Source organism: Chiroxiphia lanceolata, chromosome 9 (genome assembly GCF_009829145.1).
Source record: "Chiroxiphia lanceolata isolate bChiLan1 chromosome 9, bChiLan1.pri, whole genome shotgun sequence".
In the NCBI taxonomy this organism is placed as follows: domain Eukaryota; kingdom Metazoa; phylum Chordata; class Aves; order Passeriformes; family Pipridae; genus Chiroxiphia; species Chiroxiphia lanceolata.
In genome coordinates, this window is record NC_045645.1 from 15,811,484 (window position 1) to 15,827,748 (window position 16,265).

Genomic DNA, 16,265 nt, shown 5'->3' on the forward strand with positions numbered 1-16,265 from the left:
ACTCTCAGCTGACAGACATCTTGAGCTTTGTTCTTGCCCCTGTGATTTCGCAAGATGAAGTACGGACAAATATTTAGCAGACCAAAGGAAATTTGGAAATAATTTTGCTAGACAATTTTATAGTAATCTATTTCACAACAATTAGTAGTTTCAAACACCAGAGTTAGCTAAACCTGCTTCTTGTAGTAAAATAAGTACAATTATTGTTAGTGAAATTAAGGTTTCATTAATTCCCAGTTCATTCTTAACAGTGTCTTAGTATTTATGTTATTCCAGACTATTTTAAATAGACTTCGCTGTTTGAAGTGCCCTATGAAATATTTTCAAAAGTGACTAACTGGAGAAACAACAGGAGCACAAGTGAAGGTAGGAAAAATCTGCAGCAGAAAAAAAAGGCTTTAGGGCCTTTATTTTAGAAAGCCAAACACTGTCTTAAATACAGGAGATAGCTAGAAAATGCAGAGCAGGTTTGAGAAGATTTCAGCTGAATCCTGGAACTACTAGGTAGCGATATTACCCAAGCCACCAAACTTCAAGAGGCTTTCAAAGGTTTAGCTTTGGCCCACTTCAGTGCAAAAGCCATTATGTTGATTCTAGAGTACTTTTGTCTTCCTGCATTACAGAAACAGCTAACAGTGCTTTACCATTAAAGACTCATTAGAGCTTTGAGCTTCAGCTGGAATGAGTCCAGAGATGCTCACATCTGGTTTTATGCTTTGGTGACCACTGAGTCTCAGCAAAGGAAGTTAATAATTTGGACTTTGATCCTGTTCTACTCTTATGCCATAACTATTAAAAGACATATTTGTATTCTGTGTCACATCAACCATTCCAAAATGTCTTCTCAAAAGAACATGTATTTATGAGAACAGCTTCAAATAGTTTAAGTTTTGTGTTGAGAACAAAGGACACTGCTTTTACAAGTAGATTCCACTTACATTGCTCCTGCAGCACCCATACCTGACAAGTTTTGTCAGAGCTTCTGATTCATAAATCTTAAATTTATAGCAGACAACTATGAGCCCAGAAATACTATAACTGTAAAATACTTGCTTCTGATTTGTTTTATTCTATTTCCTTGATTAAGCCTTATTACAGGACAACTGGGCCTTCATTACAAATGTTATACAATATGCAAAATCTGTAGGTTTTGTTAGTCCACTACTTTTTTGATAGCAAAAATAAATTTTCCTAAAACAAAACTAAAAATTATTTATGAACTATCCCCTGGACTGTTTTCCATTCAGCATCTAAATATTCAAGGTAAACCAAAGCTTAACTCCACACAGTACAAAAACTACCATTTAAAATTTATTTATGTTCAAAATGACCTATAACACTTTTCTTCTAAACCTCAGCTGAGGTTTAAAATATAATATATGCTTAAATATATTCATCACATTTAGCAGAACCTATCATCTCTTCTGTTCCTATTTAATTAAGAATTACTTTTGCCAGCCACAGGAGAATCAGAAGAGCTTTCTTTTGAGTTATTCACAAAGTGGTAGAATAACACATGCAGATACAGCAGCTGACAACATAAGCAGGGTCAGCATTAGGACAAACTGGCCAAAGAGAGCAGCTTTTGGCATAATTTTAATCAGTCCTTGGGTGCATGAAATGTCATGGAGTTTCATATGAAATGAAATTATCCCTTTCTCTTAGCTTATTTCTGTTCCAACTAATCCTCTAACTCTTTATTAAACATTATCTTTACCATCTGCTCTGGGTGACTGTTCAACACCTTGCAGAAGAACTCTGGGCTGATTGGTTTATATGGGCAACATGATCTGAGTTTTATGCACATACTTAGGATTATGTCAAGGACAAAGAGGATGAATAATCCATTAACTATAATAAGCGAGAACCCATATCAGTGCAGCTAGAACATGTGTTATGTTTCAAAAGCAAAATATGAATTAGAGATATGTGGCTCATAAAATACCTATAACCCAGGACCCTCTCTATACCAGGACATCATTTCCATACACACACGTTCCACTAAACAGCATTTCTGGAAGTGACATTTAAGTCTTGATGTATCAGATTTCATAGTGCTGAAATGGCATTTCCAGGCCTACAACATGCAAAGAAATATTTCTGCTGAACTGGGTATTTCCTCTAACATGGAACAGATGGTAGCCCCATGCACAGGTCTTTCAACCACACCTATATGGTCAATAATAGAATGTTACTCTATTTTCATACTCTTTGTAAGCCTCTAAAATAAATCATCAAGGAACTGCTACTGTTTAAAGTCACAGTCTAAAAATTTACATTTAAAGAAGTAATTGTCAAGGGTCAGTCAAATGTTCTTATCAATTAGATCCAGTTATTGCTTCCACTCTTTGATTACCACAAACATTAAGATAACATTATTACTATTAATCATAACATTTAGTGTAATGTGTATCAACCTACCAAAACCTCATTTGACACAAAATACATAATTGTAGAAGTTTCACTCCTTGTTCACAACATTTCACATAATTCTCACCTCTTTCACCTTTCTGCATCTGTCACAATAATTCATCTTCCTTCAGCTAATCTTTCAGACCAAAGTATTCACCCTCTCTTTCACTACAAAGGCTTACGACCCCAAAATGAACAACAATTATGATTGTATTTGATCACAGTATAGTAAGAACAGAAAATATCTGGACAATATGTCTTTCTTCATCTCCCTGCAGAAGGTTTGCAGCAGATATCCTTGCAGTATGCTCTAAGATGTAATGACAGACTACTCTTCTAAACATTTTCAGCAATTTGCTGAGAATTATTTGACCCATAGTGAGCAGTACATGTTACTGCTGTATCATTCTATACAGGAAGCAAAGGATTAAGGTTTTCTACTGGTTTAAGGCATCTGGATTCTGCTGATTTCAGTAGAACTGTGTTAACTTGGGCCAATGGTGTGATCTCTACACTTCTAGAATCAGTGAAGCAGTAAGGACTCTGAGAGAGAGAGACATTACTAACTACTACTGGATGTCCTGCTGAAGTCTGTGAGGATTGTGCACCTGAGAGCTTTGACTGGCAACAGAAGGCTGTATTAAATCCCAACATTCAAACTTCAGTACTCCACATGCTTAGGCTGACCAGGGACCTTGACTTCTTTACCTGTTCCTGTAGTACCCACTAGGGGCAAAACAAGTTGACAATCACAGAAACCATGCTCCATAAACCATACTCCAGACCACTGCCCTCAGAGCTCACTGGATTACAGGGAGATCACATTAGACCATAGCTCATTTACTGTATGGGAACCTGCTCAAGTTGCTTACCCTAATATAAATCTCAAGCGTGATAGGTAATAGATGAAAAGATACACAGTAGTTGCATAGCTCAGGTTCTTGGTAAACTTATTTTCCTATACTTCCAGACTAGCGACCAACTTAGAGGCACAATCTATTTAAAAAAAAAAAAAAAGAAACGGCCAAAAGAGCCCCAAATAGCCAAAATAGCATTATATTAAGCAGCAAACAATAACCTACTATTTTCCTCTCCAATTCCTCCAGCCATAGACAGCATTCAGAGACACTCAGAGGCAAGCAAGGATCACTAGATGCAGCACTGCACATTTCTTTCCTCTCTCCCTTTTCCTTTGCTGAAGTCTTTCAACCAGGAATAAAATAAAAATTCACATTTCTACTTCATCTCAAACCCAAGCACAAAAGCCCTGGGAGGTGAAGAAGGAAGTGAAGGGAAATGGTATCAGAACGGTATCTTCGATACAGACACTTCAAGCTGAAATCCCAGCCTCTAACCATTGTGGGATTTTTGCCCACACTTCACTACTTTGATTAGTTTAAACTTGCTGTTTCACATTCTCAAGATTTAAACAGCCAGCCTATTTTTCAGTTAAATTTATTATATGTTGGAATCCTTCTGTTTCACAAGAATATGGGATAATGTATGGCACAATATGACACATATTCTGAGTGTTGTCTGCATTACTGTGGTTAAGCATGTTTATGTCACAGAATTTCTCATGTAAATAACTGCTTAACACACATGTGCACATGCACACATACACAGAGTTACAGAGTTCTTCTTAGACTAACTAATCTTCATGAATCCCACAGTTCAAAATACAAACACCCTTACTAAATGAAAGAATAAAAGTATACATAATATTCAAAGTAAATCCCATTTAAGATAGGATATTTCTATTCTTGAGTAGACAGAAAAATGGGTTCCAAGTACTCAAGTCTGGTCAGAGGTCTAGGCCACTCACCAACAGAGAGCTCCCATCCTAACCACTGAACTTCAAAGACTCTTTAAAAGTATGGAATGAAGTTACTTTTTTTCTGCTAATACACTCATTAAACCTCTTCATATAAAAGTAATTTAAAGTTGCTTTTCACAAGAGTCAGTTGAAAAGTGCCAATTTTCAACCCAATGGGAATTTTAAAACAAAAGGTAAACTTAGTATTCATTCTCATCTAGAAAGTATCTCTCCCCTCCCCAAATCTTGTTTATTACATACATACGTGCATGATTTATCTGAGGTAGAAGGACAGTGGGAGATGTAGAAAAACCCCCTCCAAAATAAAAACCTTCTAGTTATAGAAAGAGGAAAACAAAAGTTAGGTAAAGTGTTAAGGGGTAATAAAAATTTTATACATATCTTAACTGTTAGCATGAGTAATACACAAAATGGATTTGGTTTAGGTTACCAGCTTTTATCCAGATTATCCAGACTATCAGCATCTGGTTTAAGTCCCCTGTGTAACCATCTGTAGTAATGTCACATGAAGGATTAGCCTTATCTGACATTTGTAATGAATATATGGATGGAAGAAGAGGAAGGAGTGTGACATGGAGTACAATAGTTCAACCTTAAAATCAGGTGTAACCTCATCTTTATTTGTTGATTCTAACTGTGGGGTTTTTCCAGTTTTCAACATTAGCATCTGTATTAAAAAATCAACATATCCCCACTGATTTTTTAAAGAAAGGCAGACAAAGAAAAAATATTTTTATATTTGACCTTTTAAACATAATTAGAACATTAAATAAAAATAAAGCCTACTTCACCATGTTCAATTATGACAGATGGGTGTGATCACAAAAACATCAAAGGCAGGCTTATCCTAATCCTGTAAAGTGGTAAGTGCCTCCTGAAAGGTCCTGAGTGCCCTCGAATCCTCCTGAGGATAGGATGCAAGTGCATCAAGAGCTAATGGGAGCAAGTAACAGGGGTAACAGCGGGCTTTCCTGTCCCTATGAGGAACAACGCGTATCAAAAAACATCTGATATGTTAGGAAATAAAGTGATTTATCTAAACACAGAGATCAAAAAGTGGGAAGATGCATGTTTATTTTCCACTCTCTGTGAGCTTATATTACATTATATGCATAGCACGACCTTAGGCCCACACCACGCAGCTCTAATACAGAAAATCTGGTTTCTCGTCCAGGCTCTGTTATCTGTACAATATTGCACAGTGCCCCTGGACACTGTACTTACCCCTTGGCATCAGTGTCTGCTTTCCACAAATGGGGAAACTGAAGTGATCTCTTCCTAATAGGCGGTGAAGTTGTGCAAAATTGACAAGATGTAAGAATTTATGACCATGATTAGTTTTAATGCATTGGAATGTATGGTGAAAAATCTAGTTTTTGAAGTAGAAAGTAAAACTCAAATTAAATCCTAACAAATGGTTTGATTTTGGTGTTTTCATCTTGTGTGCAATCAACTCAGGATAGGGAAAATGAGAATAAAGGATCCTATAAATTTGAGGCAGGTAGCACTACCTTTGGAAGAACAACTGAATTGGAACGACTGTTGATCAGGTCAAGTTTAACAATAAAAGTCTTTTTATTGTAAAATGTCCAGATGAAAGGTCTAAATGAAGATTGGGCTGATAATTTTAGGATAGGTGATATAAGAACATAGTGAATAGTACTGCAGTGGAGCGTAGCAGCTAAAGAAACCAGGTATATTGTGACAATGCCAACCACTTCCCCCCAATTTAAAACAAGCCTGCTAAGTCACACTGCAAAAGTAACTTATGAAAAGGCACAGATGACATCTAGCACAGCCTGAGAACTAAGTCTCAGCCAGTTTTACCTTGTCTCAGTGAAACTCTAGGATGTTCCTATTGGTCATATAAGACATGGATATCTCATTTCCTTTGGTGAAATGGCCACAATTAATAATTGATATTAAAAAAAAGCTTCTTCATATGTGTATTATTAGATGTCACATGTCCATGAGGTAGCTCAAGGTTGGGGTTTTTTCAAAGATCCAGATACTGCTGTTGCCAGGCAGAATGTCACTAATGACTACATTTTATAAATTTGTGTGAGACATTTTTATAGCACATGCTGTATTGGCACCATTGCCCAATAGTGCATGCAATTACTTTGTTGTTGCTGTTGTTGCTGAGGGCCAAGCTCTAACAAATTAAATTTAGAGAAGGGAAATAGGCTTATATGCAAATGGAATTAAATGCTGACACAAGGATAAAACAGCCCTGGATTTAGACAGGGCTCTCCCCCCTGACTTTTTAACCAATCATTAGATTTAAATTGAGCAGACAGATTCATCTTCGATTTAACTCCACTGTAATCAATGGAACTGCAGCAGGGATGAAGCCAGAGCAATATGTTTTTGACAGTTTTTATGCAACAGCTATCCAGAATGAAGTAGATGAAACAGATTATTTTTTTTTTGCTTATAATTTATGAAATTATTTTGCCATCCTCAAATCCCTACATCAAGAAAATTAGTTAGTGCATAAAAATGGATAAAGTAGGCAGTTGCATGCCAAATACCAACTGCTGACCACAGGCTCTGTATCCAAATACGCAAAGTCAAAATATTTATCTGACTTACCTGTGATCCAGAATGACCTCCCTTAACGGTGTAAGTACAGCTGGATAATTGCACAGGTTTTCCTCAATATCACTTGCACTGCATAAAAACAACGAAGCACATTTACCATTTCTATAATATTAGTATCACATATAAATAATTGTTAAATCTAGAAAATTATGTTCTTCAGTGATCTAAGAAGTCGTAGAAGGAATAGTGACTGTTGGTCTGATCTTTGCATTATATGAGAAATGTATTTCAGTAAATTTTTAGAATCCTTGGTTGCATTTTGTGCCTTAATTACATGACTGCTCCTAGACACGGCCTCCTCCTTTACCTGCATCCACTGGCACATCTGAGGGAAATAATGAAGTGTTTATCAAAATACTCTGTAAATTAATGTAGGATCAAAGGACTCTGGCAACATGTTTTGTATATGCAACTAATGAGGAACTAGGGATCATTGCTTGTACCAATCTGACAGACCCCAATTTTTTTGGCACTTTCTTTTTTGGCACCTAATGCTCTACATTTTTCTCTCTCTTTCTAGTTTTTCATTGCTTCTTTTCAGCTGATAGCTCATTGCTTATTCATTTATTCATGGGTCTCATTTTTTTGGTGTTGAGGATTCTTTATTCAGTGGTAAGTTCAGAGGAACAACAGTTTGTTATTCCACACAGCTGCTTCTCTGTACTAAAGCCATCAAACGATACAGAGAACTTCTGTATGGGCGTGTAGCTTTACTATTCCTGTGTCACAGTTTTCACTCTTACATTATTTTCTCCAACACAAACTTCTAGCTGCTTTTTCACTGTATATGTACATACAACGCTATTTTAGATAACTGCTAATGGTTAACCACCTATATTTGAAGGAATTATAACAGACTTCTACTGGCTCCTATGACATGGTCACCATCAGCCAGAGTTTGCAGATGATCTGGCTGAAAGGCTGAAATATTAGAGTAGGACAATGCTTTTTACTTTGAGGCTGCTGAACTCCCTGGGTTCACAATAGGTCGTTAAGATAGGTCTATTGTCAAGAAGTCCATGCATCGAAAAACTTTTATTAACTGCTACAGTAGAGATATCCTCAGCTGGCAAAGCAGCCTTGGGACTATAAATTCTCTAGGAAAAGACAGCAAAGCAGACAAATTCCAAAAGGCAAAAATAATTTCAAACCAAACTCACTTTAGATCAAATGGGCCTGGTGAAACATATATTTCCTTTGTAAGTCTTGGCTTACCTACACAAAAGCCAGAGGTAGTAATCAAACAAAGCCTAGTATTGCACCTAAATTGGCAGGATTACTGACCTTTGTTTACATTTGCTGTTCTGTAGCAAGCCAATAAGGACATTGCAAAATAGTGCTTATCAGTACTATTATACTAAACAAAGGTGCTAGAATCAGGTCTGAAGCACATACAAACTTGTCTCCCTTTTCTCAAACATATGTATTTCCTCCTTCCTCACCCATCCAAAAAAGCACAAAACGATTGCTGCTTATTTGAGATTTTTAAAAGCATAATCAGAATTACTTTGGCAACATGCAGTCTTATCAAAATATGAACAACCAAGAGAATTACTGTGGCATCATGTATTTCAATGAAAAGCCAGTTCCAAAAAAAAAGTTAGCTAAGTTATGAAGATATAAGTCAATAAAAAGTGTGGAAAGCAATTGTTTTCATAATACAAATCCAGTTTTAAAGAGAAAGAAAAGATACTACCTTTGCAAGTACATCACTGTGTAACTCACAGGAAAAGTAAGATTTTACAGTTCAGCTACTAGTACTTTCCAGAACATGAAGCGTGAAAACCTGAGTATTTCTTTTTTCAAGCAGTAAAAGTTTCAGGTTGTTACTCCATCCATATTTGTTACCACATTCCCTTCATTTGTATTTCATTGATTTCAAAACACAGAAAATGGCCCATCAAAATAAAACATTTTATAGAAGTTACAAACTGTATTACAATCCTTCTATATTTTTCACCATGGAAACTACAGTAATTTTCAAGTAACACAACTTCATGCTTACTTTCTAGAGTTCTAGTTATAAACATCTTGTTCTGTTCAGTGACTCTGTGTTATCCAGTAGTAGCGCACTCTATAGTATTCATTCTTCTTCTGTGAAGCAAAGCGAAGATAGAGATGGTAACTGAGATTAGGATGAATTCAGAAACCTAAGCAAAACTAAGATACAGGATGTCTGTTACTTAAGAACTCAAATCTGCATTTAACTGCCCCTTTGAATATTACTAAGTTTTCAATTCAAGCATTGTAAGCACAATTTTTTCCCTAATCTTTCAATAAATGAAAAACAAAGAGCATTTTAAAAAAAGAAATTTGCATCAGGTCCAATATCCAGGAAAAAACTTGCTGGCTTACTATCAGCCTCATAGAGTAAGGTTAAAAGTTTGCCTTCAAAGTAAGCAGTCCATTAATTTTTAGCTCTTTCTTCTACTCTAGCTTTGAATTTCTTCTTTTTGTCTACCAAAATACCCAAATTGATTTGTAGCTGCGAGAATATGATTCTTGTGTGTTTCTTGTGTCTGCAAATAATCAGTTTCAAAACCAATCAGGGAACTCAGACTGAAGAGAGGCTGTCCCTTTCACGAGTTAATTCATGAACACACGCAGGGTTTCACGCTGATGTAACAAATAAAAGCAATGTATTTTGTCCTGTTTCAAACGCTGCTGTGTGCCGCGGAGTGCGCGGCTGCTCCGCGGGGAGGGCCCTCTGCAGCCCCTGCCGGACACCCCGTGCCGCGGCTCCCTCTGCCCGGGCTTCCAGCGGGAAGAGCCGCTAATCCACAGCTGCCGGCCGTCTGCGGCTCTCGCAGGGACACAACATCTTGTACTCGGAACACTCCCTCTTCGTTTTTCCCCAGTGCTAGAATTTTATCTGAAAAAGTTCTAGCATCTGAGTCTTTTAGCCAAAATAAAAGATGTTCCTAAAGAATGTTTTATATTCCTTTGGGAAGAGAGTAGTAAAATAGAGAGCTGGAAAAGAGTCTTTTATACAAAACAAAACAAAAATATTCAAAATATACAACTGTGGAACCATCATAGTAATCAAATGAATATACAACATGTAATTCAAGAATGGGTTCATTTTGAGAAACTGTCCCCTTTACTGGTAAGCATCCACAACATAGAGAGAAGGAACACAAGCAAGTAAAAGGAATCAACCAAACAGAACCTGAGAGAACTTCCAGTGAAAGCATTTTACCACCTCTAATAAGATTAAATAATCATCTTGCAAATAAACAGTCCAAACAGCGTGGGGGAAATTAGTTACAATTTCAGCTCAAATTAAAATGAACCATTGGATGGCACTGAACTGTGAAACAGGAGAATCTGGATCCTGTTTGCAGTGCTGTGTCTGACTTGTTATGAGATCTCATTTGCTACACTGTCTGCCTCTGTGTCCTTCATTCGCATTCTCAACTCCGGTGAGCTACAGAAGGTATGGACCAGGTCTCATAGTGGACACATCTATGCTAAAATCCAAAAGTGACAGAAGGGGGTGAGTGAAAACATTCCCAGATTAGCTTTCCTCTCACTGGTGTGCTCAACTGTCCTAGTGAGGCTTCGGTTGCCCCAGTAAGCCACGCATAATGTCTGGTAGATTTTTGCATCCTGTGCTGTAGTCCATGTTTCCTGTCAAAGTTCCTTGATAAAGTTTCTTTCAGTTGTGCCTACAAGTCCTTTCACTCCCACCACTTACTTACAGAGTCATTTAGTGTAGGTGGCACCTGGATCTCAATGGCATGTCATAAGTACCACTTTACAACACACAAAACTAGGTGCTGCTGAAATACAAGCCACTTTCTTGCATTGATGGTTTGTTGATGAACTAGTCCTGCTTTTCTTCAAATTTGGTGTTTGGAAGAGTTTCCTGCAATTCTGAGCCATTCATACCCCATCTGCCTGGAGTGTAGATCCCTGCAGTTACTGCACTGAGCAGTCCCAGCCAGTGCATCCCCTCTGCACCAGTCCCTGCAGCACAGGCACACACCCAAAAGGTGCCAGGGAGCACATGTGTTGCCTCCCCATGCAAGCACTGCAACAGCTACTGCACAGGTGGTTGGTTAATGCCAACAGAATGATGCATATTTCCTGTGCTGAGGGGATCTGCACCTTTCAAGAATTGTATCAGTCTCTGGCAAAAAAATAAAACAGCTAGGGAGAACATATTTCAATAGGAGCGAGCTAATTATAATTTTGGCTCCTAAAGCTTTCTAACAGCCAACATATAAAGTCCATCTGGCATGTCCTTCCGCCTGCCTGAAGGAAATAATCCCAATTTATAGCATAATCAAAAATCATGTTTCTATATTTTGGGGTTTTTTTAAGTTACTGCCAATACATCAGCCTATGGAAAAGCCTCAGATTGCTTTCCAAGTGATGGAGTGCCAGGAGGAAAAAGTTTCAATGTATAGACATTTTACTGCCTCTGCACCAGTTTAAAAAGCACAGAAGATTGCCTGGTTGGAAGTAAGGGGGAAAGAAGTACTGGTCAAGTAAGAACTTTGTGAATTACATAGCCCTGTGCAACTAAGGGGCCATTGTTAATTTTCAGATTGTCGTAAATCCACTGGAGAATTTGAGACAATTCAAAAACCAATTACCAGAGAAGGAAGAGAGGATTGGGCAATCAGCTGAAATTAAATGCAGCCTACAGAAACACAACCTTGCAAGAACCCAGCACTTAAATATGCTGGGAGAATAAAAAGCATACGGAACTGTGCGAGTGCACAGGTACAGTCTTTTAAAGACCAAGGCTATTTGGTATGAAGGCAGAGGGTGTTGCATAGATCTGAACACTGGTTTGCTGAGTACATCAGGATCTTACTTCTTTCTGTCAATTATATTCTAAAAACTCTGAAACTACCACAGATGTACAAGGAAGCAGCTGTATGGATTTTCACTCACTATGCCTGTAGTAATAAATCAATCAATATCTCTCAGAAAAATACTATAGCACTACTTGCCCTGAAATAGCATTTTGAGTACACACCTGCAAGGGCAGATAAATTTTGCCACATCTCATAACTGAAACGCTGCACCACAAATAGCAGTTTGCAATGATCAAAACAGCATTTGTATGTCTATTTTAAGTGATGTTTCTTTAGCAATATAATTATGATTTTGATTACTTATGCATCGATGTAAACTAAATGAAGCATATTCTCAGTTTTATCAAAAAAATGTAAGTGACCAAACCTATAAACTATTAAAATGCACAAGTCTTAAATAATTAACAACATAGACTGCAGCGTGGCTCTTTACATATGTAAGAAGTTGATGTAATAATCCTAAATGACTTAAAGCCTAGGCATGCGATCTTGATTAGTACTCTTGCAAACCAAGGATAGGAAAGCACATTTACTCTTCAACTGATAGTCACCTCATAGGATCTATAGTACGTGAAGTATAAAGTGTAAGGTTGGCTCAGGTTCTGAGATTGAAAGTTGAATAGGGTACCTTTCCTGCATTCCATAGTGCATTGTGACTTGAATGCAATTTTCTATGTCACACTCATCCATCCTACATTTGTATGCTCGGGTATTCAAATTCCTTAAAGCCAATGCTTCTCCAAGCCATCCAGTCTAACACCAGAATCCAGATGGAGGACTGTAAGTGTCTGAAGAAACTGCTACCTTCAGCAATTTCTGCACTTGCAGAAATTCTTTCTGATTCAAAAATGTGTAAACTTAAAGCATGCTTTGGATGGCAACAGAGACAGAATGGAAACCTGCCTCTCCACACTGCCTGCTACTTCAGCCTTTGGCCTTTATAACACCAAACCCTTTAACTGTTCCCTGTGCCTCTCCTCAGCATGCATTACATTATCACATGCCATTCTCCAGGTCTGGGGCTGCAGGGATTGCCAGGGTTCACTCCCTGGGGCTAGAGCAGGTGAGGCAATGTCTTTGTGTGCAGCAGTGAGTTGACAGTATGCAAGATGAAGACAGCACACATCTTCCTGGACTGTAGTAACAGCATAAATCAGCAGACTGTAGGAAGGGAGAATCATCACTTGATAGACCATATCTGTAATACTGTATTTGGGTTTGGGATCTCTGCCATTCGTAAGAGAGTTGGTAAACTGGTGTGTCACCAATACAGTCAGAGATAGAATATGTAGAGAGAGAAAGGAGGGTAACTAACTGCATAGAAACCTCCATAAGCACTTCTTGACTCACAAGTGGCTGTATGCTAGAAAAACATTGAGGTGATATATTTGATGTATATTTTCATATTTTTCTCTGTGTGGGGTTTTGGGGTTTATTTTGCTACTGTTAGGAATGGGATACTGGGCTAGAAAGACCTTTAACATGATTCAATATGAAAGTTTTTATAAAGATTATTTTTAACGCTTTCAGTAACAGGTTAAATTTACTATCTCAAATATCCACACAGCATAATTGAAAACAATCCCAATAATTTAAAGGGGTTTGGATTAGCTCCTGTTTTCCATAAGGAACGTATGAGGTTCAAGAGACTGGAAGACAAGATGAGCCACAAGAGAATCAATCTGCAGCCATGGTCCACGAAAGTCTGAGAACTACCAAATCGCTAAGTACTCAAAATTGTGTGCAAAATATGAATAAAATATTGATTTCATTAAAAATGTTAAGGACTACTTAATTCAACAACATTTTATATGTTTGCATATTTATTTCCAAATTTGCATATCTGTTTGCATATATCTTGTAAAGCTGAACGTTAATTATACTTTAAAATCATGTATAAATTGTAACCAAGAATGTTGTATGAATTTCTGAAATAAGAGACGCGCTCAAGTACCATTAATTATAAACTGCCATTTAAAGCACACTGAAGCAGACCTCATATTGAAAAAATATTGAGCCCTTGACAAATAAAAAAGGCAGCAAGAGTTATTAACTGGTCTAGCTGATTAAATGGTGTCTCCTACAAGCATAGCACAGATTATTTTCTTCTCTTTCTCCCTCCAGAGCATGGCTTACTTTTACTCAGAAGAGACACATGACAACTTGCTGGCCAAGGTAAATACTGCTATAAACAGTGGTATATAAGTTCTGTTTAAGGCATTCATATAGAAGCAACAGTAATATGTAACAATAGACAATATTTCATGGGTTGCTTTATAGAGTCGTGTCAAATGAGGTGAGTTGAAGTGATTTTATCACATGCTAATTAGATTTATGAAATGATTCTATGTAATTTAAAAAGCATTTATACAAGGTCAAATCTCAAGCAGCTTCCCCAAACCTAGATTTGCTAAATATACAAGATATGATGACCCGACTATCACTTAAAGTGGCAATTAGAGACAATCGAATTTCTAATAGCTTTAGATATAAATACAAGGTCAGATATCCCAGTAATCATTAAGAGCCAGGACTTTCCTAAAAAATTGTTCCTTAAGAATATTGGAAAAATATTATTTGCTCTTGTTAATTTTGAGAAGATGTGTAGAAGGTCCATTAATACTGAAAGAACAAAATTCAAACTCTCAGCTTGGATTGAGAAGGTTCCACAAGTTTATTAGTGCAAATGAGTGTTGCTGCCCTTAACAGTTGCCTATCCCTGCGAAAGGTTGTCCCCTTAAGCAAGGACAGCAAAAAGGTAAAAGTCCACACCTCTCTCTAGTCACTCCAAACCTGACATCTTCATTTACATGAACAATGAAGCTGAGTTTGCATTAATCCATCAGGCTGGAAAGTAGATAAGCAGAGATGCAAGCTCACATATCTCGTTCTGCTAGCTTTGTCTCAGGGGCGGTAACTTCAGTGCAAGGAGCAGACTGACAGCCAGGAGCAGTGAAGCTCAAACTCCTGCATGCACTATGCAAATGGGACCACCTCCATCAGCTTTAGTGATGCTGCACATACAGATTGTATTTGGCCTGCATAGATGTGGCCTGACATTGGCATGTTATCAGCCATTCACACTCCTTGGTCAAGCAAGAGAACCTGCTTCAAATCTATGGAAGCTTCTTTGCACGATCCGTATTTTCCACTAGAAATATAGGTCACTACAGTGAGAGGGAGAGCCAAGAGATGCACCATGGAAGTACAGTTCTGTGGTTACCATTGTGTTAAAGTTTGATTACAGGAAAATAACCAAAGAGCAGCTGCCTTACAGACATAAAACTCTCATTTAATTCTGCCTTAATTAACTCTCTGGTGTGAGATACCTACTCTCCCTGCACATCCTTTCTTCTTCAGCCCACACTGAAGACTAAGCAAGTGGTTCCATTAGAGGACAGACATACTCTAGTAAGAGGACTACTGTTAACATTTCTTCCACCATGCAAACTGTTCACATTTACAGAGTTGAGTTAGATTTGCACTAAATTTTAATACTTGTGGATTCATAACATAATGTATAATATGTCAGTGGTAAAAAATCATGGCCAATTTTCTTGCTGTCTGCAGGAAAATAATGTGAGTTCTGACTTTTGATTTTTCAAGATTTCCTAATTTTTCTGTTTCTCTTTCCCTTTTCACAAAATAGTTTGCAGAAGGAAAGAAATGCCCCAGTTTCTGTGACCTTTCATAAAATCACATGTCATTACTTCCAACAGTAACTGATTCTCAGCCTTGGTTCCTTCTCCTGTGCCAGTGTAGAGCTTAGAGAACTTTTTTTTGAAGTAGCAATCGGCACAGCTGTATAGAGCAAGGAACTTCCACCACTGTTAAAATCACAATGACTAAGTTACCAGCCATTTGATACTTTCCTCCAATGCCCATGTCCTTCACCTACAACCACAGAACATTTATTTTGAAAATAGGGAAAAGGAAAAGGCTGCTTCTGCTTCTTGAAACTAAGATGTTCCTACAGCTGTAATTTTCCATTCTAATGAGGACCTATAGAGAACGAATTACTAAAGCATGAGACAAGCAACAAATAGTTCTCTCTCCTGACAGATTACACTCTAACAGCAACAAAATCTCATGGTTGAGGCCCTAATGAGTATTAGATAACCCCTCTGTTTGTAATAGGAGCATTCTGTAGGGGCTGTAACAGAAGGACATCATATTGGTATTTTGTTACAGAAAGGTCTAGAACTAGATTTTTTTGAAGAATCAGGATCCAAACAAAGATCTTTGGATCAATTGCAGGGCTAAGCCAAAAACCTGACTCAGTGTATGCACTCAAACTCTGGTATGACTTTAAGTATTTAAGTATTGAATGAATTTCTTTTGCTGAGCTTTCATGATTATAGTTACCTATTTAGCTAAACCTGGAAGTAATTTGGCAGAATGATTTAAACACATGCTAAACTAATATAGCTTAAAATTTAACTCATCTGTTCCTTTGTTATGGTTTGATACTTTGATACAAAACAGCAATTGTATTAAATTTGGGCCTCAGTAACTAATGAGTAGGTGGAAGTGAAATTAGTTAGTAATGGTTCAGAAATATTAATAGAGCAATTCACAGTTTG

The 16,265-nt window shown here is 37.4% G+C and overlaps 1 protein-coding gene across 1 annotated transcript in view; it reads right to left on the bottom strand.

Moving 5' to 3' along the window:
- The window catches only part of LOC116791050, a 225,013-nt gene that overhangs the window by 189,691 nt on the left and 19,057 nt on the right, over positions 1-16,265 (bottom strand). Inside the window, exon 4 of the mRNA XM_032696701.1 lies at positions 6,845-6,922. Within this exon, the coding sequence (XP_032552592.1) occupies positions 6,845-6,922 (78 nt within the window). The remainder of the gene's footprint in view (positions 1-6,844; positions 6,923-16,265) is intronic.